Genomic DNA, 25,091 nt, shown 5'->3' on the forward strand with positions numbered 1-25,091 from the left:
GCAAGATATCTTTGTTATCATCCAGAAAGTTATAGCACGAATATCCGTCCTATTTATCGTTATTCTCTTAAATCTACGGTGATTTTTAAACTTTTTAGTTTTAACGGTTACGGGTCTGAACGAGACTGATAACACAGCGGAAGGCACGAGGCTCCACGAGACAACGTCTTGATTTGCCCCACCCGTTTCCACCCTTTTTTAATGTAGTAGCTTACGGTCTGTTTTTTGTTGCTAACGCAGACGCTAGCAGTTACTTTAAAGATGGTTAACGGGAATACCTAAGATTAAGCAAGTGTTTATTGCACTGCTGCAGGGATCTGGAAAGGTCCATGCTGTATTTTCCCCTCATGCCCCAGTGCCATGGATACTGTAGCGGCACAGGTGGAGCCATTGACAAGCTGCTTCACAATCACGTGATCTGATTTAGAAGAAGCAGCGGCTGCAGAAATCGGTTAAAATTTCATTGCCAGGCTGTGCTCCGTGGAAAAAGAGGTGTTAATAGCGTCTCCACGTTTCGATTCCAGCGATATAAGCGACGGATTATGCGTGTTATCGTCTCTTAGAAGGAAGTGTGTTCGCAAGACTGGAGGAAAACATCGAAGCATCTGCAACAGCATTGAGGAAGTAGGATCTTTAAATCTGTGGTCTTGACTCAGTTTTATCGCTACATCGTTTTTTAAAGGCACCTGTTTAGTCATGACTGTGCTTACTTCATGAAATGGTTAATTACCTATATCCGAACGAGGTGTGAGCATGATCATCACTGGATTTGATCATTCTTTGATGGGTTGTGTTATACGGAACGATAAACTTTAACCGGCATTCGGTTTATAACAATTTGTGGAGAGATATCATTTACAGAGATGTGTTTATGCGTGAGTGTAATATCTGGAATACCTTAAGAAACTCTCTGTCTTTATTTGGTGGGTGAACAAGCTTATCTGGATGCCAGACCAATACGGTTAAGAAGAACTGGTGGCTGGGACAACATCGCGTGTTGTGATGCTTCTTCTTTACACGCTGTCTGATGTGAATTTGGATTTCTGTAGTCAAATCTGTGCAGTTTTAGAATGGCTCGCTTCGAAGACGATCTCCCGACCCGCTATGGAGGCGGTGGCTCTCCAGCGGGTCAAGGCAGAGGGGCAAGCCGGCAGCCAGCCCCCCCGGTCGGACCAAGGATGTATAAGCAAACAATGGCCCAAAGAGCCCGGACAATGGCTATATACAACCCGATACCGGTCAAACAGAACTGCCTCACAGTCAACCGATCCCTTTTCATCTTTAGCGAAGATAATATTATTCGGAAATATGCAAAGAAAATAACAGAGTGGCCATATCCTTTACGCAAACTGCAGGCATTCGCAAAGAGGCAAATGCACATTTCAAATGAATGAAATGCTCAAGTTGGTTGATGCTGTTTTGACGTTGGAACTATTTAACAGTAGTTATAGTGGCACAAGTTTTTTTTTCTCAGTGGAAAAACATAAGCAGGTAGAGTTACTATAAGGTCTGTTTTGTCTACTACACTCAAAGTAAAGAAAAACAATGTAGCCTATATAAATAACGTTTCGTAAGCAGGGTGTTGTCTTGTCACTAGTGGAGCTAACATCATCAAGGAGGTCCAGTCGGTTTCATTAGGCTAAATAGCCCGATAAGGACGCCTTTTTAAACGATTTGCGCTTTATGTGCGAATATTCAAGTCAGGTCGCCTTTCTGAAATGATCAAATGATATATAACACCTGCGAAATTTAATTTAAACCTTCCGACGCATTAAAATGCCATTTAGAGTTTTAGCGTCTGCCGCTTTCAGTCACTGCGGTATTGATTGTTTCAGTCAGGCAACGAGCCTCTCTGTCGCTCATAGCAACCAAAGCAGCTCGTGCATTAGGCTGCCTAAATTGCTATGCTGTCTCCGGAGACTTGCTCCTGGGAATACCAGTCATAAAGTAACTAAGATATACCCATTATTCTACACTTTCTAATATTACAGTCAGCCTTCGCCGCACACATACATGCTGCATATTGCAGCATACATTCAAAAGTCAATAAAGTTGATAGTCTAGCCGGTTTATGAAGACCGGTTTAGTGGTATAATGTTTTGAGTTCGAATAATTCTTAAGGCCTAACCTAAGTCTTATGTATTTAATTGATAGTCGTGTGTTTGTGAAATGAAATAATTGTTTTCCTTTTGCGGAAAGTTTGAGGAGAATGGTTTCTAAACAACGCGCTGTCCAAGGTGCTGAAACGCCGGCGCTTAACTTCGACACGGATTGGAAGGACGCCCAGTGTAACATACAGTTATAACAATTACATAGAATGTGAATATACAGAGAATCAATATTTATTAAGTCAAATCCATGTGGTGGTTTCCCGGACGGTTTATCCTAGTCCCAGATTAAAATGTATGTATGTTTGAGCTGTCTTAATTTAAAAACACCTTGTAGCCTACTGACATATCTCAACATCTGTGGTTGCAATTGTTTAGTCACAAGATGCACACCAGTATTGTTTTTTTGTGAGGTTTGTTAATGTCCTACTATAACTACGGCCTAGTCCTGGATTAATCTAAACCCTGTTTGGGAAACCGCCCCTTGAAAATGATAAATATGTAGTATGAGACAGTTTAAATAGCTTATTTGAGACGTTACATCTTAAAGTCTCCATTAATGTAATATTGATTTTTTTTGCTTTTAGTATGAATATGTTAGCCTTAAGGATATCTAACGATAAACTAGTGTACTCACATACCCTACAGTCTATGAATTTCACCAATATGGATTGAATTAATGACACCTATTTTAATGACATCATTCTACAGAATAGAAGCCGCTCAGTATTTCCCGCCCTAACTTCCTGTTTCAGTGAAAATTGTCAATCTAACAAAGTTATGCCTTTCAAGGCACTTCAGTGGGTCTTTAAATCTTTAGCTCAGTGGGTAGAGCATTCTGTTAGCAGTGAAAATGTTGTAGGTTCAATTCCCAGGGTACAAAGATACATTTAGTAAAAACAAATTCAAACAAACCTTAAACACAAATCACATAATCATCCTTAGCCTGTTTACAATCATCAAACAAACAGTTACAAATTTAATTTGAGTAATTTATCTGTTTTAATGAGTTATATACTAGAAAGTAGTGAAATAAAATTCTCAGAAGCACTTTATTTTACAGTCCGGTTTTACATACTACTACTAACTACCAACCCCGCCTAACTCTAAAACTATAAGTACTTGTAGTTTCTATTATTTTGTTGGGTATACACTGTAAGTGCACTGTAATACCATGTCCTGTAAAATAGAGTGCAACCAAATTGTGAATTTAATTCTGAAAATTAAAGATGTCCATGTTATACGTGAAGAATGTGTCTCCACAAGTCTGACGCAAATGTGTTTTAAGGAGTGCCACGGGAAATAATTATCCTAATAATTCCCACTTAACGGCATATCTGTGACAGTGTGACGCAGTTTACACAGCTGTTGGCTAGTCATAAGGTACCTGAGATGAAGTGAGATCACCTACTACAATTATTTCATTGTTAATTAAACATGGCAGTGAAATCAAACTGTGGAACAAAATAAATATTTGTGGATCCAGTCGATCTCCAACAAATGTCTTGAGCTAGCCTAAATTAACTTGTATTATCTTATGCTGTTCTTTATATTGATTTCCCAACTTCCAAAATTCTGTGATGTTCATGTAAGTTCAACTTATTTGTATATCATGAGCTTTTCCTTAACAACATCACTCCATTTGAATACATGATTCTTGCCACCATCATAGCAAACTGCATAGTTCTGGGCTTAGAGCAGCATTTACCTGCATTAGACAAGACCCCCATGTCAAAGCGGCTGGTGAGTTGAACTTTTCCCTCTTCTGATGCATTGCAATTTTTACCTGATTTGTCTGTTGGAAAACCCATAATTATACAGTATCTACAGTGTTACTATAAAACGAACTCCTGAACAGATTTGTCCTTTCTAAAGTTTGTATTTGTATCTTATTGACACTTTATCTCTGCACCACTCATTGTAGATGCTTTGATTTACATTTTTAGTGTCTTTAATGAAAGAGGAGTGAAGTTACATTAAATTATCAACTTACACAATGCATAACCATGTACTACTAATACATGGCATGTTCATTGCAAACTTGTATCTTGTTTATTTATTTCACACTAATAGCATGCCATATCCCTATTCATGACAGGATGACACGGAACCCTACTTCATTGGAATATTTTGTTTCGAGGCTGGGATCAAGATCATCGCCCTAGGCTTTGCTTTTCATAAAGGCTCCTATCTTCGCAATGGGTGGAATGTAATGGATTTTGTTGTCGTGTTGACAGGGTAAGTTTGTATATTCATCGAATTATGCAAGGTTCAAATAAAAAAAAAACACACATTCACCAAACAGCAACCTTTAAACAGAAGGCGGCATAGGCCTTGGTAAAAAAAGAATGTTTTTTTGCCATTTTTTTCTATTGTTGACAAAAGCACTCAATGGAACGGAGAGGAAGCAGTTTTGTCTGTTTGACCCTGGCACAGGCAGTGCAGCTGAGATATTGTACATAGATAAATGATGATTGTTAGGCTTTGCTGCGGTCAGATCAGGGGCTGAGGTGGATGGTCAGCAGATTCAGTAAATCTGTTTTGAGCTATTTGAACAATATGTCTGGAAGTGTAATAGGTTAAAAAGAGAGTTCAGCAAAAGGCATATGGAGACGTTCTGACACCCCATTCATACGCTTTATTACCTGGTGTACCAGTAGATGATTATTTTGTTGTCAATTTATTGGCCTGGAAAAGTTACAGTAGTTACTTGTGTTTGTTGTTTTGTTTCTATGAATGTGATATTACACTTCACGTGCTATACAGTACACTATTATTTAGTCTATTTATTTATTTACTATTTATTTAAGTCTTGGTTAGTATACAGTAATTACTAGATAATAGTCTCAATTGGTGGTTGCATTGTATGATATACAGCAGTGGTGATGTTTTCTAGATTATAAAAATGGAAAATTGTGGTATGATAATGGCTCATTTAGTATTAAATGCGAGATGATTGCACTTAAAATGGGCCTAAAGTAAGACCGCATTACTGGCTCCACTGGTTGACTGGCCCTAGGGATCTCTACTCATCCTGGGGGACAGACACAGTGTTACGGTGGAGCTGATCCCTGTATGGTTACTGGGAGCGCTAGGGAGTGTCCTGCCTTTCACTGCACAATAGCAGGGAGATTCATTTTGTCCATCCACAGAGATTTACGTCACCTCCCTGCAATAAACAGATTTAGTGGAGGCAGCGGAAATGGATGCATGTGAATACAGATCCAGATCCATGTTCTTATGTTCCTGTCGCTTAATTAGTAGATCATTGTGTTAGCAGTGCAAAAGGTCATGGGTTCAATTCAAGGCAACACGCATGCGGATAAAATAAATGTATAACTTGAATGTACTGTCCTGTACTGTAAGTCACTTTGGACAAAAGTATCTGCTAAATGTATGTGCATTTTAGGAAGCCTGCTGTTTAGATTATTTAATATATGCTTTATATTTGGTGTTTCTATACATATATAAATATATATTCACTTTGCACATTTTCTTTGCATTTTATTGGCCTGTGGTCAGATGATTTGCAGATCTCTATCACCTTCGGTGTGGGCTGGTCCATCACTCATATCATAATGTGTTTGGCAGGAAATGGATGCGCTTCATTAAACTGAAGCAGAGCTGTATGATGTAATAATAATTATAATCATTTTATACCATAAAAGCCTGAGGTCTGCCACCCGAGCAGTTTAGTTGTTTGATCAGTCCCACTAAGAATGACTTATTACGCCATGTTGCCACAATCAGAATGTATTTGATATACTGCATGGGAAAGTGCAATCGTTTTGAAATCGTTTTCAACTGCTTTTGAAATGATTGAATGGAGGACTGTTGCCGTAATAATTGAACCCATTGATCATCAGCAGGCTTATATTAAATAATTTTAACACACCACTTATGAGGACTCGTCCCTACATCCCGGCAGATATCACTAAAATGGGTGTCTTCCTGCAAATTTAAGTTGATTTCTGTTACAGCCTTTAGCTTTGCAAATTGCAAATTAAGTGGCTGGAAATGGTTCATGGTTTTGTATCCCACTAAAACACAATCATAAAAAGTAATCTCTTTGCTTCTCTGCACTTTATGTGTTCAGGTTTGCTGATATCGGATTCGTCTATATGAGATTCGTGACGTGGTTTTAGGGCTTTCCAAGCATTTTAGGAGGATCTGTTGTTATTTATAATGTTGGAGTGATGCCCTCATGCAGTCTCGCACTTATCTTTGGCTTTATTTGACTGGAGAAGCAATATCAATGTTTCCTAAACTGATGATGACCTCTCGATAAATAGATCAAATAGAGTTTAAAACAGCACGCAAGCTTCACAATACACTATAATACTTTACATTTATGTAATATTCAATGGAAGTGATGTCCATAGTAAAACCGAAATTTTTTAGGGGTTAAATTCCACTTTTTTATCTCACTCTAACAGCTCCAAAAAGATGTTTAGACTTGCTAATAAGATAATATATCTCACCCTATAGGCTCACGACCGGATCAATATCGTATTGAACCAAACAATAAGGGAATAGCTTTGTTACATCAAACTCCACCGCTGTGCTCTCCAGCAGCCTCTGCCTCACTCCTTGTTTCATGGTGAGGGGCGTGGTGATCACACTGCTGTTGATCTCACGATGAGGCGAATGGCTTCTGGGGTTCCCTACTCAGATCAATCGCTCTTAATGAGCCGCTTGAGTTGCCTGGAGGATGATTATGTTCAGGCTCGTGTTCTTCTGGACCCCTATAGAAAAGGGTCCTGGGGGGGATTTGAATGTTATGTTGAGGAAATCTTACTGTGTTTGGAAAAAGCCAGACTGCGATGCCTTGCCTTTAGATCTTTTGTTAGATCTTGTATTACATGTGGTGTGGTATTCGAATTTAGAGGATTATGTATGATGCATGAGAGGCATCCTTTAATGCACTGCAGGAAAGCATAGCCTTTAATAATATTAGTGTTTGGATGTCTAGAGCTCTGTTTTATTTTAGCAGGTTAAATAAAAATTTTTTTGTTTTATGACATAGCAATCTTCATATTTATGTAATTGAATGCATGTTTGTCTGCATATATATTTGTAAATTATAAACAGCTTGTTTAGCACAAGATGAAACTTCAAGCCGAGATTTTGTGACTTATATTGGTAACACTTTACAAAACAGTTCTTTACATTAAAAGGTTGTGACCCCCCCAACTCCAGTTTACCTCACTAACATTTTGTGGATGAGAAGAAAGGTGGGAGGGCATTACAGAAATCATACGTTTTAAGGAACAGTGGTATTACGGAAAGAGCTAAACCTATTATAATAGATATTTAATTAAAACCAGAGTCAAGTAAAACTCCTATAGCTGAAATACGACATTATCATATTTGAAGAGATTGAGTCCTTGGGACATGGTATTGTTTCATTGCCTAAACTCAAACTGCATTTAAAAGCAAGGCCAATGTCCAAGGCCAGGATAGCAACACCTCCACCTCATAAATAAATAAATAAATAGGAGAAACCCTGTAACCATATAAGATTAGCTAATGAATTACAATCTTAAAAATTTGTGCAAAATAGCACTAAATGCTAGTAATCATATGGGAACCACTTTTAGTGATATATATACAGTATGAAGAACCATGCGGGGGTGTTATAGCACCACTATAGCACCAGATATGGTTCTATATAGCAACATAGGGTGAACCACTTTTAGTGCTATTTTGCACTGTTTGTTTTTAGAGTGTATGTATTATGAACGAACAATGATAACAGTAATCATGTTAAAATTTGTAAAAAAAAATGTGTAGAAATTTACATCCAAGATGACCAAATTCTGTATAATTATTGTTCATTGTTTGGTCATGTTAACTATTGCAAATATTAATGAATACATCTTTACTGTAAAGTATTACTGTTAATAGTGTAAATGTTTGATTTAGATCATACCCATCTTTTCCTGAAATGTATGTGCTCACTCTGTATTCCACTGCTCCATCTGTTTAGGTCTGTGTAGGTGGTATATGGAATATCCTGCTGCTTCTAGCAAAACGTCAGGAAGCAAACTTAAGTCCTAAACACCATCTGTCCAGAGTATTTTTAATGGCTTTGTCCTGTTTGAAAACTGTAGTAAGGGGATCAATTGAGTAGCGTAATGTTAAATGAGTATCCAGCTGTGATGTGAAATGTCCTCTCCTTAAAGTTCCTTTGAACAGGAAGACACGATCGACATTTTGTGACTTATATCCGAGTGAAACAGAATATTGGGCGGCACAGTTCGCCTGGTCAGGTGGCTTTTCGATGTGGAGTTTGCATGTTCTCCCTGGCTGCATCCCAAATGACTTGAAAGAAAGAGAACGAAAGAAAATGAAACATAGTATCACACAAGGAAAATAGCAGGCATGGCTTTTGTTTTCCATTGTGAATTGACTGGATATAGAAAAGTAGGCGTTTTGTCCAGAAAAAAAAAACTCATAGCAGACTGAAAGTTGGAGGGAGCGGGGGTTAAAGGGTTCTCCCGCCCAAGCCGTCTATCTGACGTCATCAGAGAATGATCGCCACAACACACAAGTTCATTTTCAGAATTTGATTAAAGTTTATGAGGGCACATACATGTAAAAAAATAATGACCCATATGGACAAACTGTTTATAATAAACACTGCAATATTCCACTAAAAATAAGAATAGTAAATTTTGATTTCATGAGGACTTTAAACAGTGCTTTGTTTCCTTACAAAAGATGTTAAAGGAGACAAATCATGAAAATCTGACTTTTTCCATGTTTAAGTGCTTCTATCAACCTAGAAAAATTTAAAATGATCAACCCAGTAACTAGTTTTGGTAAACCATTCTCTGCAAGCATGTGAAAAAATAGCTTATTGAAATTTGTCTCCTCTTGTGATGTCAGAAGGGGATAATACCATCCCTTAATCTGCACTATTCAACCACAGCACTGCCATATAGTGCAGAGATCAACTCATTTGCATGTAAAAGGACACACCCAAAATAGCACAATTTTGCTCACGCCTACAAAGTGGCAATTTTAACATGCTGTAATAAATTATGATATTTTGAGCTAAAACTTCACATACTCTGCGGACACCAAAGATTTATTTTACATTTAAAAACGTCTTGTGAAATATTCTCTTTAAAATACAAACAATTCACCCAAAATATTGATCCCCATTGTTTGGTCCAAAAACATTGTTCAAAATGTTTTCATGCGTGTTTTGCAGAGGAAACAGACTCATATGGTTTTTAATTTATGATTTCAGTATTGCGGTTGAATGTTTGTCGTTCTGTGAAAGACCTGCATAAAAGAACTATAAAGGAGTGGTCAAGCTCCTCTTGTGCAGCAGTATGGTACAGTATGTACAACTGTATTCACAAGTGGTAAAGATGTTGTGTATATTGATCCTCTTCACTGTGTTCAATAACAGCCTACGCAGTGTCTGTTTTAGTTTCCTGCTGAAGAATGGATTTTGCAGCCTTTCACAGCAATATCCTGATTCCTTCTTTCACAATTCTCAGCACTATGGGAGTAGATTGGGTTTCTGTGGCTGCCACAGAGGAGCTTTACATGTCAATACTGGTGTGTGTTCCTGTGGGAGGCTGAAGTCATTTACCTAAAGGGAAGACACAACATTATAGTCATTGCTGGTATCACAATCCTCTCTAGACACTGACCTAAACAATGCTGATGTCAATCTATATGAAGCATCTTGTATAGGTGTTTCTCCTTGGTGATCTTGCTGTAATGTCTATGATGAAGGAGGAGGGTGCGTTTTGTTCAGTTGTAGGCTTGTGGCACCTTTTTGAGGGGTTTTCCACTGTGGAAAGTACCTAGTACCTGGTACTTTTTAGTACCACCTCGGTTGAGGTTCCAAGCGGGCTGTACCGATACTAAAATGTGACGTGTAAACACTAAGGATAACTGATTGGTCAGAGAGAATAGTCCATAAAATGTCATTTCTGCATTTTGGATTATCATTGCAGCATATATGATCTATCCATATACAGAAATATACAGTGAATGGTTAGGTTTAGAAATGTACCCACATTTTTATTATCTGGCATTTATCTGATCTTTCAGCTTCCAAGATTGTTCTTGAATCAATTATAGGTCTTTGTGTAATTAGATATCAGTAAAGTAGCGATTCACTGTGATTCAACAGTTATGCACAACACTGTTTTGTGTTCTGAAGAGCTTATCTGCAATAAGCCTTTGAGGTTTCGCCTGAGAGATGGTGTAGAGGCTTACAGTAATGCTTCCACAGCCTCCTGTTGAGACACATCATAGAAACACAGTTGGATGCTTTGGTGCGACAGTCAATAATGTATTGTGAGAGAAGAGGTGTTGGGTTGGGAGGGGGAGGGATTTGGATGAAATAGCATCCAATAAGCAGAGCTCTTTCACACTCACTCCGTAGCATCTGTACTGTTACTAGCATCTCAAGCAGGTGGCCCTTTGTTTTTTCACAGCTACATTCTGGAACACAGGAATGAAGGCTGTTTTTTTCTCTTGGGGATGGTCAACCATGGGTTATTGTTTAACTTAATAATACCTGGCCCGGGGGCAACTTCTAAACAGAAATGATAAAGGAAATGCTGTTTGTACTACGGTTTCATTTAATCAAATGCAGGCAACTATGGAAAAGGGAAAAACTGTGAGGTTTGCGCAGAATCAGTTATTGTTACAGATTTTGGCATTTGGCTGACGCTTTTATCCAAAGCAGCTTTCAGTGCATTGCAGGTATACATTTTTACCAGTATGTGTGACCTTTAACACAATTGAGCTACCGGAACACTTAAATAAGGAATATTTAAGAAGAAGAAGCATGGCAAGTTAACCCACAAAAGAAGAAGAAACAGCAACTTGTTGTGTATGTTTTGAGAAGACCAGCAATGATGGAAGTAAATAAACAGCGACTTTTGTTGCCATTTAAGTTAAATCACTCCTCAACTTGGCTCATCTTTGTTTTCACTGTCGCAAACAGAAATACCTATGACGCAGTTTTTTTACTTGACAGGAGGGGTTCTAGTGGACCAATCACTGCACTTAGAACTGCGTAGAACTGACGTGCTGTTAAAAAATTTGCGAGGTGCACGTCAGGCTACGCAGAACTACGCACAGGCTACGTATACCCTACGGCAGAGCTACGACGTAGAGCTTACGTACGACTATAAATCGGGCTTAAAGCTCACATAACACATGCTGTTTCTGCTTATCTCTTGTTAATCTTGAGTACCTATAGGGGCTGTTTACACTTGGTATTAAGATGTGTTTTCATTGATCGGATCACAAGTGGACGAGAGAGACACATTACGTTTACACCTGGTATTTAAATCCGTCTCTTTTGTCCACTTTCGACCGCTTCTGTCTGTGAGGGGACAGTCCGTGAGACGGTGGGCGAGTCTCTCTGCTGTCATTCAAACGCGAGCGGGAGTAATTATGAGTTTATATGGATGCAAACTAATATTATGTCGGAGTTCGCTGCTTGTTTAGCAAGTATACTTGCTGCACAGTGTTTTGTACATTTATATGTTGGAGCTTTTCCTTAATTTTCAGCGCAATTGATGAAATAGGATCGCGCAACTTTCACGCTTTCAAAACGAAACTACGGAGAACACCCGCAGTAGTTTTATCAATAAAAGGCTAAAAATAGCGCTGTTCACCGTATCTTCACGCCAGAATTCAAAAAAAGACGTAAAACTTGTGTTTAATACCTCAGATTAGATAAATGGGCGGAGAGAAGGTGGTCGAGTGTGGCTGTTCGAACACATTCAACCACATTTGCGTTCCGCAACTCCAAAGCGATCCGATCGAAAGTGGTTTCGACTACCTCTGGATGTGGTTGAAAGTGGTCGAAAGTGGACACGTTCAAAACGTTTTGAACACCGTTAACACCTGGCATTAACGTCGTCCACTTGTGATCTGATCGACGAAAACGCATGTTAATGCCAAGTGTAAACAGCCTCATAGAGTAGTATTACATCCTTCAGATATCCAAAGAGTCTTTAGTTTTCATCAGATTTATGAAAGAGAGATCAGCTTTACAGATTTTCTATATCTAGTCAATTTACAGTGGATAACAGAAGCTACACCCGCTACTTTCCTTGTGAGATACTATTTTTCCGCTAAAGGCTGGCTCCAAAAGGGAGTCAATTCCCATAGACCTCCATGTTAAAAAGCCTTTAAGTTCTACATAATTAAGGGCTTGGCCACTTGAGTTACGGTTGAACAGCCAATGCTGTCACTAGAGTCAAGCTAGGGGGGCAGGGTTTCAGCAACCAGTCACCTCAGCTTTACCCACGTCCCGCCTTTTTACCCATTTTCGGATATCTGCGAGTGATGCGCAGTGACATGTGGCCAAGATGGCGACGGCAGGCACCCCCTACTTTAAGCTTCAAAAATGATCTTCAGAAACTTATGGGTGACGTCACAGACACTACGTCCACCTTTTTACAGGCTATGCTCATGACCCAGTTGGGACCACCCCGTTTCAACAAATTCCAGCGTTTAACAAACAAACACGCACAACTCCGCTGCGACCTCAGATAAACAAACTATATCCATTGTTTCCAAAATGCTGGGTACCTTGGGAAGCTGAACAATCTTAAATTTCCCCCACAATAACACTTATTTGGTGATATTTTCCTGTCAGCTCTAGTTGGTGTGTGCGCGCCGAGGGGCAACCTTCCAATCTCTCTCAGAGATGAAGCCAATTCGAAAGTGACTTAAACTGCAATTCATCTACTGGCTCCAAAAGGGAGTCGATTCCCATAGACCCCATGTTAAAATGCCCAACTTTACAGCATGAAATCATATGTTTACAGCCTGGTACCAAGGTGTTTTTGGTCTATATAGCTAATTTTGCCCTGCATGGCAACTGTGAGGGGTTGAATTTTTTTGTAACTCATCCATTTAAATTATATTAAGCCTTCAAGTTCTGCATAATTAAAGTATAATGGAAGATTTTCTTTTTCCGGGTGGATCATCAAGACTATTGGTCCTCCAAGTTGTCAATCATTCTGGTGATATGTTTACTCAAGGCCATCGTACGTGCTTGTCCCTAGGTAGTTTTCGCTTTCTGCGCATGCACACTTTCAGGTGTATATGTGTGGTGAGCTACGGTTTCAGCCATTCATTGAAGCTCGCCGCTCTCACCGTGTTTTTTTCAAAATGTCTGAGATGTGCAAGAGAAAAAGTGTCTACGAATTGTATGACAAGAAGAGAAAGACCTCTGAAGAAAGAAACAAGACAATAGTGTTTTTGGGAGATTATTTCACATGCTGGCAGGCCTTAAAAGCACAGGTTGGGCTTATCACTTATGCCTCAGTCGCGAAGTTTCTACTAGTCAGGTAAAGTTTTGCATGCTATTTGGAGAAATCCATTTCAAATCATTGCTAGCAAAAAGTTGATGTAAGCTTGTTTATTGGCCTGTAGCATGCTAAAGTTACCTATAGAGATGCTTGTCGTAAATAGATTTTCACTTATCGGTGGCGAGTCTGACATAGTGAAAAAAGTGCAAATCTTCTTTTGGAAAGTAGGCTTGTATGAGCCATGCTGACAGCAACTTGTAAACAGAGTGGCACGAGAATAACTAAGCTCGTGCATGCTCTCTCATGCGCAAGTTTAATAGGCATTCCCTCTCGGGAGCAGGTGTTGCGCATGTGCATTTTTCAAAAAGTTTGATAGGGCGGTTCTTTTCTAAAATTCGGGAAAATCTTTCATTATACCTTTAAGGGCATGGCGACTTGAGTGACAGGTGAACTGTCACTGCTGTCACTAGAGTCGAGCTAGGCGGGCGTGGTTTCAGCAACCAGCCACCTCAGCTTCACCCACGTCCCACCTTTTTACCCATTTTCGGTTATCCATGATTGATGCGCGGTGACGCCCAACCAGGATGGCAAGGGCAGGCCACGCCAACTTTTGGCTTCAAAAAAGCTCTTCACAAACCTATGGGTGACATCACGGACATATTTTTTCATATTTCCATATTTTTTTACAGTCTATAGCAGGGGTGTCCAAAGTCAGTCATGGAGGGCCAGAGTTTAGCTAAAACTTCCCTCAATACATCCTCCCTCAAAGTATCTAGTCTGCCTAGTAAGACCTTGATTAGCTGGATCAGGTGTTTTTGATTAGGGTTGGAAATAAAACTCTGCAGAGACACTGGCCCTCCACGAGCAGGATTGGACACCCCTGGTCTATAGTGTGCGCATGGGATAAAGTGCCCATATAAGGACTTCCACTACACTTTCTGCACTGAAATTCCCCATAAAAGAAATGGAGCAAGATTGTTACATATGAATCTCTCATGTTTGAAAAAAAAAGTTCTGAAACTTGTACCCTTGGGAAGTGCATTTGGCACAGAAATGCTCTGTCACACGTCTTCCTGCTTTTTTTGACATTTTGCCTATGTTTCCAATCATGAGGGATGTGTGGAGACGCACGACCAAGGTGGTAACAGCAGTCCCCACAAACTATTGGCTTTAAAAAAGCTCTTCACAAACTTATGGGCGACGTCATGGACATTGCCCATAAAAGAAATGGAGCAAGATTGATACATATGAATCTTTCATGTAAAAAAAAACGTTCTGAAACTTGTATGAACCCTGGGGAAATGCACTTGGCACAGAAATACTCTGTCACACGTCTACACAGGGCTTTGAACCATGTTTTCTTTAATTTTTCCAGTTTTTGGTTCAACCCTAAAATTGATGTTCCCGAACCGGTTAGAACAAAAAAATGAAGTTCCTAAACCGGTTAATAATGTTCCATGTCAGCTGTGGGACATACAAATAATTAGGCTGATCATTAGGACATTAAACTTAAATTAGTAGTCTACATAATTTTAAGTCTCTATCTTGTCATCAAACATTAAAAAAGGCTACATCATGTAAGCGGCATAACTGTTATTCTGACATGCCTACATTTGTTGCACTTAAACACGCGCACACACACAGACGGAGAAGGAATTCCAAACGGCGCTTTGGGAAGAAGATGCAGGGAAGAAGATGTCGCTCTACATAAAGTGAAAATTACGTTGTTTTTCAGTGCTTTATTCACCAAATGTATTTAAATGGACTACAGTATGAGACACAGTAGCGCAACTCTCTCTCAAGTTTATACATCAAGTGTTCTGATCTTTGAAAGGTGGAGTTGAACCGGACACATTCAACCGCATGTGTGTACAGAAAATTGCTCACTTTAGCGTCTTTTAGCAGTTAAATTGTTTAAAATCACTTAAGTGTTAACATTTGCAAGCCTTTGAAACACGTGCAAATGATCAACTTTCACCCTATTTAAATTTGCGTAATAATCCACAAATCACATGCGAGCCGTACCATGGGTCCACGGATCAACTGCGATCCGTTACACCACTAATTAGTAAAAAACAAATATCTTGAGATACTTGGTAGATAACAATATTTATCTTTTTTTTTAGCATTGAGCATTAGAGATTTGGGCTTGAGTAGGCTGCTTGCTGGAGGCAAGCTTCTCATATCTCAGATGAGTCAACGACGACCGGAAGTGAAAGTATTGCACAGAAATATTGTCAAAGAACGGAAAAAATAACGTTATTAACCGGTTACCATTATTTTAAATAAACGTTTCTGTTCCGGAACATATATTTTTGGAAAGTTTTGGTTTCATTTCTGTTCCTTGCAAAAAATCAAAAGTTTCTGGTTTTCGTTTTCGTTCCGTGAACGAACTTTTTTTGGACATTTTGCCTATGTTTCCAGCTTTTAGACAGATTTAATAAGTCTGAATGCACGAAATAGCTTTAACCCCCCATTTAAAAACATGAATTAATAGGCAAAATTTTAAAATTTTAATATAATGTGGTGGTCATTATAGATGATGCCCCTGTAGTTGTTATTTGAGTAGCTTTGTCCTTTTAAAATCACATAGACAGCTGTGATAAAATGGGCCTTTCAGTTGTCCTCGGCTTACCTGTATCTCTCTGTGTATGTGTGTCTGTTTACCTGTGTGTATATGTGTGTGTCTGTATTGTGTGTGTGTGTGTGTGTGTGTGTGTGTGTGTGTGTGTGTGTGTGTGTGTGTGTGTGTGTGTGTGTGTGTGTGTGTGTGTGCGTGTGTAAAATGAACTTCCTCCTGTGTCTTTTTTTGACTGCACCTATTCTGTTAGCACGCTGAAATCTAGTGGTTTGGCGGAACAGTTGAACAAATCATCAGCTGTCATTTAATCCTAAACAGCGAGAAGCCACCCAGTCAAATATTTGAACACAAGTCTGTCTTTTAAAGCCAGCCATCAAAGCAACGCAAACAATATGCTCCCTGCTCAGGTCTGTTCAGTCTCTTTGATTGCAAGTCCTTATGGCATTAAATCACATGGGGCTCTAAAAGAGGGATTGTCTGTTTACACACATTCATGTAGTAAGACTGCAAGGCCCCTATTTGCTTTGGGTACAGCCATTATAATCATATGACCTTTGTAACATAACTCTTCTCTGTAGTGATATATAAACAAATATAAAAAGCGAAAAATCTGTAGTATTCTTATTTATATTCATGAATCAAATTCTCATAATTTTTTTTTGTCGGAAGTCCTGGCAAGAAAAATGTAATTTTAGCGTTTTGTCAATTTACTGTAGTTTTTCCTTTATATTGGTCATTAAAACCTTTGTGCATGGATAGCTATCACTAAAATTATTATTTTAATAAGATTGAGAATCTATTGCATGCTCTGTATCTAATAAAACACAAGACTCACAGACATCATTTTTCAATATTAGACTACACAATGTGCTGTACTATTTCTATTAAAACTATAAAATGTCTACTGATAGAGATCTATGGCCTTCTATGTTATTATTGTGTGTTGTATATTATTGTCATGTGACTATTTAGTCTCTCCGACACAATCTCACCTCCGTTTGTAACTATTTCATGATGTGGCTTATTATTCGAGATTATTAACTGCTCGATATTGATGAAAATGCTAACTTGCTAAATTATACAATGTTTGCATTATGATAACACTTGAATTAATTAGAATGTATTATTTTTTTTTAAAATAACATAACAAACATAGATGTTTCACATACTTTCTGATCATCTTTCACATGTCAGAGCACACACAAGGGATCATTCACGTGCCTGCTAAAACTTTAACATTTGAAAGTATTAAAAATGAATGAGTTAACCCAAACTGCTGCAATAGGGGAGAGCAGGGTTGGTTGGCACAATTTTCACTCTCTGTCATATTTATCAGTAATGTAATATGTTAAAAAAGTCTAACCAGTAACAACTGAAAGGTTAAGATCTCAGCTAATCAACAGATACATTTAATGTTCACAAATGATTCCTAAAATTTTTATATTCATCATTAAAGTCATGTTATGCACTTGTGCCAACCAGCCCCAGTATGGGGGTTAGTTGGCACATGCAATGGGGTTGGTTGGCACAGTTTATATACAGTTTTTATAGCGTGTGTGTGTGTGTGTGTGTGTGTGTGTGTGTGTGTGTGTGTGTGTGTGTGTGTGTGTGTGTGTATGGGGAGTGGCACCAATGCCAAACTTTCCCAGGCCGTCTATTCTCTTAAGACACCCCAGATAGTTATTATATTTATAAATATACAATATATAATAGCATTACTATAATATCATGATGTCTGTATATATTTTATATGATATTATCTTTATTATATTAGTTATATGATATTTTATTATTTATATTCCATATATTATAATATATATAGGCCTGCTATATACTGTATTATATGTTATAAATATTATAATACAATATTTATTATTTTTAACATACGTAAATTGTGTGTGTTTAAGTTTGTGAATTTGTGTATGTGTGTAAGTATAAGAAGTAACAGACATAATGCAGTATGCACATGTTTCAACCAACCCCCAAATCAGTGTGTCAACCAACCTCACCAACATTAGGACACACCACTTAATGATATTAGCCACATAGCATCACTCATCAGAAACTTTTAAATTTCATGTCAAAATATAGGTGATCCTATCTCTATCAACTGAAATCCTTATATTTTATATATCTCTATCTATCATAGCTCTAAAATGTATTTATTGTGGGGACCTTTTTTGTTTTGACACTGTAAAATATAAAATTTATCCTCACCAACAGTTAGTGACCATTCAATGATTTTAGTAAATGGGTGTGTTCAGGTCAAAAGGGCAGTCATTTTAATGTCAGATTTTTTGTGGCAGTGCCCTTTAGTGTTTAATTGAACTGTGTGCCAACCAACCCTTGACCCAACCGGCCCCACTGGTTTGCTCTGCAAAATATTGTGCAACCCTATAGAGGCCGTTCCCCCTCATAGTGTTGCAGTGCCAGATTTTTAACCATCAGATTGTTTAAACAGCATCCTAGTTAGACTCCCTCATGATAACCGAAAAAATGTAAGTAAAGTTCTGTACACATTTTGTGGCACATCATGAACTGTAGATGAGATTTATTCATTCATCCCGAGAGACCTGTGTGGATGATGAGTCAGCTGGCAGGGTCAGCCAGAGTTTTCTTATGAAATGCTCTGACATTCAGGCAGGTGTGTGAGGAAACCCTGCCGGGTGGAGCATCAATGTGTCAACTTTCAGCTGTGCAACGCACATTAAGCTGTGTAAATGCTAAAGACATGCGAGATAATCCCTGTGGATGCATTATGCAGCATTCAGTGCCAATCCAACAGCCATGTTGTAGTCAAAGATGCCTTATTGCAGGTGGAGCTGCCTTATTGCAATGTAAATCTTTGACCCCTGATTTCCCCATACTCCTCTGATGCCCCTAGGATCTCTCCTTTCCTCATTTGTCCTTTTGCTTTATTCTGACTTGTCCTTACATCAGTCTCATCTTCTTTACCTCTCAGAAGACTTCTGTTCCCTCAGCTCCACACCCTGCCCCTATATATATATATATATATATATATATATATGTATATGTATATGTATATCTATATGTATATGTATATGTAAATGACTACGAGCATGCCATGACACATGAAAGATGTGATTAAACATCTGGATCAAATATTTATTTTTAAACTGTACCTAAACACATGTAAAAACATTAGCATTGTATTTTTAACAACTTTATTTTTTCTTTAAATGCCAGAAGCAGGACACAAGAAATGATGTAGCTTACTTGTATATCATCCAATGTCCGCAAATAAGTGTTAAATACTCAAACGCATCTTCCTAATGATAAGATGGCCTGATGTCACGATTAGAGTCCCGTTGAGCTGAGTGCTGCTCACAGAAAGAAGCTGCTATCTATTACAAGAGACACGTGATTGGTTGGTCTGCCGCTGCACGCTTTATCTGCACATATTGCATTGATCTGTGGTTATTGTCTGAAGAGCTTAAATGCACTTACATTACCAAAGCTTGGAAATTATTACTGAAATCTTTTTTTAAAAGCACTTAGATTTCAGATTTTAGTGAATCTTTTTCATTGAGTTTGAGTTTTTAAAGGTGATCTGCTTAAATTGATTTTGAGATTTGGTCTGTTTGATTTTAAACATTGAGCTTTCACAAGGTTTATAGACATTATTGATAACTAGTGTATTTTTGGAGTCACTATCTAATATTTATAAGGCCCATTGCCCAGCTAGGAAAGACCAAAGCACTGTGCTCCCTTTTGAAGTGGCGACTGGGGTCCTGTGACCTATTTGCTGTCATAAGTTGTTCATGTTTTTTGTCCCGGTGTCTGTAGATGCTCTCTTTTGTGGCAGACACTGGTTGTCATGGAGACTAGTGATCTTTACTATGTTTGTATAACTATGTTTATTTGCTTAAATGATCTGTGTAGTGGTGTGATTCTGATCCAGAAGAACATTTATATCATTAAATGGGGTGCTTTTTAATCAATTTTCAACAAATGGTTAATCAAAAAATTCAAATTTTTACAGTATATTGTTCCAAATGTTCTGTAAAGGTATAATTCAATTTTGATTTGTTTTTATTAAAACTAGTATTACTATTACTTAGCATGCAAAAGGTTGTGGGTTTGATTCCCAGGAAACACACATACAGTACAGTACTGATAAAAACCTGTCTCTTAAATGCTTTGTAAGTAAGTTGCTTTAGATATAAATCTAAAATCATAAATTTATGATTTAATTTCTAGTACCTATAGATTTTTTCTATGATTTAGAGCCTCTGTAACCTTTTAAAATAATTACGTGAAAAGAAAGAGGAACTTGAGCTTAAAGGAGTTTTTTAATTCTTAAAATAATATTTTTGCGTTACAAAGTCATACTGCTTTGCATCAAGGGTGAGAAAATAATGACATCATTTCTGTTTTTATGTGGACTGTCTCTTTAAGACATTCTTCTCTTTTGTATAAGGATATTTAGTCTCAAGTCCCCCAGTTGATAATTTTATCACTTAAAACTCCTATTTGAGCATCATAATAGCATCTGGAAATGTTTAACATGTGACAGTAATTTCTTTATGCTTTAAAATTGCTTGAATGTAACTTGTTTACTATAACTGGAAATATGAATTGGACCATACATAGTAAATGCTTTGATATTAGTGATAATTCATTCTACATTATGTTTGTTTTACCGTCTACCAAAACTCATCTTTATCTTTCCGTCTCTCTTTCTGTCTTTGTGTTTTAATGAGAGAAGTGGCGATGGCTTTGTCTCTATGGTGATGAGACTGGCTGTCTCCTGAGTTTCCTTTCTGTACCCAGGTTGGAAAAGCCCTACACTATTTCCCCTGATGTGTCGATACAGCTTCTAAAAAAGAAAATCTTCAGCAAGGCCAATTAAATAGATTGAATCTTTTTGCGTATACCGCAGCTTAAAGCAGCTTCTGGACCTTAGCTTTGTTTAATGATAAAGTAATAATTACAGGAAAGGGCCTTTGCTACAGTAAATAAACCTGCACTTCATCTTACCTGGAAAGTGCGTGTTGAGTGTCCATTTGAACCATGAGACTTATTGATGTCTCATGGTTCACTATTGCTTTCTGCTGTCTTACATGTTTTATGTACGTCTCATGGGGTGGATGAGAGCATTGCAAACACACACACACGCACGCACACACACACACAAAAGAGAGAGAGAAGCTGCAGCTGTGCAGTTTACATTGGACTCTGCTCAGCCGTGATCGGTACTCTACAATTACAGTGTAAACGCTCCCCATGCCAGGCCAACATACTGTATAAGAATAAAAGGGCTTGCTTTGCCACTGCATGTTTAATGAACTGTTTGTCCAACTGTGAAACACTAAATACACAGCTAGCACTTCAGAGTACATGCCTGAGCTGGAGCTTTGTGTAGCTAATAAATGTTATTATGCAAAGCATTTATCTTATTTTAACCTTTGATTTTGTTGTGAAACTAGAAAATCTAAGACTAATCATTATTGCAGCTTATTACACGGCTCTCTGGAATGCTTGATTCTGATTGGTCAGTTGAGACATTTGCAGGTTCGTTCTTTTCAAATAATAACCGCTCCAAAATAATAACGCATAGCCGGACTACTTTCACGAGTAAAATCGCTCCGCGCCAATGAAGATCAATAAAGATTACTGTCTGTTTGGCGCCATCTTGTGACAAACACTCGACAACCACGACAAGACACAGAGAGCTTACTGAGACTGAACTTGACAAAATAGAGCATGACAGCTACGAAGCCAACACACAAAAAAATACAGAATGGGCATTAAAACTTCTCAAAGACTGGCTAAAAGAGAAAAAATGGAGACAAGTATGAAGCAGAGGATCTTAATAAGGTATTACGATCATTTTATGCATCTGTGCAAAGTTTCGCGGAAGGATACAAATGTTAATTTAAAACAAATATGCCAATAAAATGTTTCAAATTCATATTCATGTCCAGTTTTTTTTCTTATGTGGCAAGTAGCCGTGTAATAAGCGGGATAATGTAGAGGCAGCCGGTAGTTATTGGGAAATAAGCCCCTTCAGTGTGATACAAGACCCTCCGCTTCGCGTCGGGTCCTGATCACACTGTCGGGGCTTATTTCCCAATAACTACCGGCTGCCTCTACATTATCCCTTACATAATATCAGCTGAAGTGCCGAGGGTGTTATTTTAAACCATGGTTTTTCAAACTGGGGTCCGGGGGTTCCTGAGGTGTCCCCAGAAAATTCCAAATAAAAAAGACAAGGAAAATTGTTGGGTGTTATTACCATTTTATTTCTAAGGGTTCATAGTGTTTTCTCTCATTTCTTGCTACATGCTGTACATACTTTCAAGAATTGTTTATATTTCAGTGTGGTTTTAAATGTACTTTTTACTGCAGTGCCCCTTTCTCACTCACTTGGGTATGTTAGGTAGTTTTCTCTGTTTAAGGGATACACCACTTTTTTTTTAAATATGCTCATTTTCCAGCTGCCCTAGAGTTAAACATTTGATTCTTACCGTTTTGGAATCCATTCAGCTGATCTCCGGGTCTGGCGGTACCACTTTTAGGAGACCATAATTCATTGAATCTGATTAGACCATTAGCATAGCGCTTAAAAAATGACCAAAGAGTTTTGATATTTTTCCTAGTTAAAACTCGACTCTTCTGTAGTTACATTGTGTACTAAGACCGACGGAAAATTAAAAGTTGCGATTTTCTAGGCCGATATGACTAGGAACTATACTCTTAATCTGACATAATAATCTATGACTTTGCTGCCGTACCATAGCTGCAGCAGGCACAATGATATTACGCACAGTGCCTGAAAATAGTCCCCTGCTATTGAAAGTTACCAAGGAGACTTTTTTTAGGGCGCTGCGTAATATCATTGCGCCTGCTGCAGCCATGGTACAGTAGCAAAATCCTTGATAAAAAATTCAATATTTTGATGAAAATGTATTTGTTTTTATTTGATTATTTTTGAAAAAAGATAAATGATTACAATTCAATTTATGAAACCAGAAAATTAAACAGATTTGATTCAAATGTTTAATCTTCAGGATGATGAAGTTGTGATGCTCCTATAATTGTTAATGGATGCTCCTAAATTTTTGCTGGTGTTCCTAACTTTTACATTTGGGAGTGCCAGTGCTAGCCTGGCTCCGCCCTCCTATGTGCTTCCGCTTAATTTTCATTTTGCTTCGGCATTACGTCTGGGATTTCTCTATAGAGTTTCGTTTTCCCCTGCAAAAATCTACAGGACCAATCAGCGAACAGATGGGGGTGGCTAAGAACGATGACGTTGAGGTCGTGCGTCAGTTTGAGTTGTAGTTCAGTAATGGCAGCGGAGAAAGATGTGAGAAAAGCTATTCGGTCCGTTGTTGCAAAACTGCCGAATATACAGAAGTTAAAGCCGGAGCAAGAACCAGGTTTGCTAAGTTGTGTTTGTCTGATTATTCTGACTTGTTGTTTCCGGACGGTTTCGGTGCATAATATATACGTCACGACCACACGTTAGCGATTTGCTTTGGCAGATCCTGAGTGACTCTGGGCAGATCCAATAGTTTAAAACTTCAACAATGGACCCTCCTTACCGGAAGTAACGCTTTGCAATGGAGCATGGCCAGACTCTCTGTACAAATGAAATGAATGTACGAGAGTCTGGTTGGACCAGGCTATGCCAGTGCTACCTACTATAAAAGTTAATTTCAAGCCCTGTTACTCTTAGGCCTGGTTTTACAGACAATGTGTAGCTGAAGCCAAGATTAGGCCTTAGTTAAATGACATTAGAAAATACATTACTGGTATGTATCTTGAAACAAAACAATGGCATTCAGTGCAAGTTATTTTCAGTTGAGACAGCTCAAACATGTGTTTTAGTCTAGGACAAGCTTTAACCTGATAAGGAACACTGTGCCGTACACGGCACACCCCCTCCCGTGCACGTGAGGCCTATATGGGGAGGCTGCATTACGACATTGTAACTTTGAAGCATTAAATCTTCAAAATATACGGTCATGCGGCACATCGTTGTAAAGCTTAGACTTTCGGGATTCCATTAAGCGCACACAGAAAGCATAATATGATTTTTAGCAGTCATAAAACTGTAATCTAGTTGTTAGTTACCTGAACCGGGCGGCGCCGATTTAGGATATTTACTTACCTTCAAAATCTTTCCTTTATCCGCTTCGGTGAAATTGTCCAAAACAAATTGTTCATAAATCCCCTAAAGTCCAAGGAAATGGAATATCCAAGCCTTTTAATCCAAAACGATTTGTTCATCTCACAATCTTGACGTTTCTGACCGAATTACGATATAAATAGTGTATACAATAAGTTCACTAACAGACATTCGTTCGAATCTCACTTTTCATTCATGATTTATAATGAATATATTCGGATGTCATGTTTATTGTGCAACGTCTGAGGAACAAATGCGCCCCCTTGTGGAATTTCAGCCGTTCCATAAGAGGCTACGCCTTGTCTGTTAAACAAAAATCACACTTTCCATTTATCATCATTAAACATATTTTAAATGTTTCTTTATGCAGTACACAACATATAAATGAATATCTATATATTTTAGGTGGTTTTCTCAAAAAAATCATATTTGAGGGACATTGACATAGTAACGTGGCATCAAAATATTTATTTGTCATATTAAATTTAATAGCATTGTTTCAAGTAATTATTTGGAGATTATGACCTGGAATTCTATAAACTTCCACTTAAAGAATCTGCTTTATACAGTAGCTTAGCTGCCGGTTGATAAAATCACCGCCTAATGATTCATGTGATCTGTTGCTTATCTCCCAGGGGAGTTAATACCTCTGTAAATCTGCTTCATAGTTTAGGTCGGGCATTTACTGGAATGTTATGGAATCCATTTACAGGTGTGCCATGTATTTTTATTATCGGTGTAAGAGCTGCGTACATCTTTGCCTACGTAAAATGAGAGAAAGAGAGAGAGAGATTTTACCAGAAGGGGCAACAGCAGAACTGTCACACAAAGGCAAAAGACCTTAACTTATAGAATGTGGAACTGAGAAAAATCACTTTTTAGTTTAGACTTGTTACTAACTTTTAGTTGTCAGTTTTTTTTTTTTTTTGCTAGTTATTTTC

At 38.1% G+C, this 25,091-nt stretch overlaps 1 protein-coding gene across 4 annotated transcripts in view; it reads left to right on the forward strand.

Moving 5' to 3' along the window:
* Window positions 1-3,750: 3,750 nt before the first annotated feature.
* Window positions 3,751-25,091, forward strand: part of cacna1ba (calcium channel, voltage-dependent, N type, alpha 1B subunit, a) — a 163,776-nt gene continuing 142,435 nt past the window's right edge. For all 4 annotated transcript variants that reach the window (XM_065250240.1, XM_065250241.1, XM_065250243.1 and 1 more), the window contains exons 1-2: window positions 3,751-3,851; window positions 4,207-4,346. In XM_065250240.1, coding sequence (XP_065106312.1) covers window positions 3,759-3,851; window positions 4,207-4,346 — 233 coding nt within the window. In that variant the 5' untranslated portion in view covers window positions 3,751-3,758. The remainder of the gene's footprint in view (window positions 3,852-4,206; window positions 4,347-25,091) is intronic.

This window comes from Paramisgurnus dabryanus, chromosome 5 (assembly GCF_030506205.2).
Source record: "Paramisgurnus dabryanus chromosome 5, PD_genome_1.1, whole genome shotgun sequence".
In the NCBI taxonomy this organism is placed as follows: Eukaryota; Metazoa; Chordata; class Actinopteri; order Cypriniformes; family Cobitidae; genus Paramisgurnus; species Paramisgurnus dabryanus.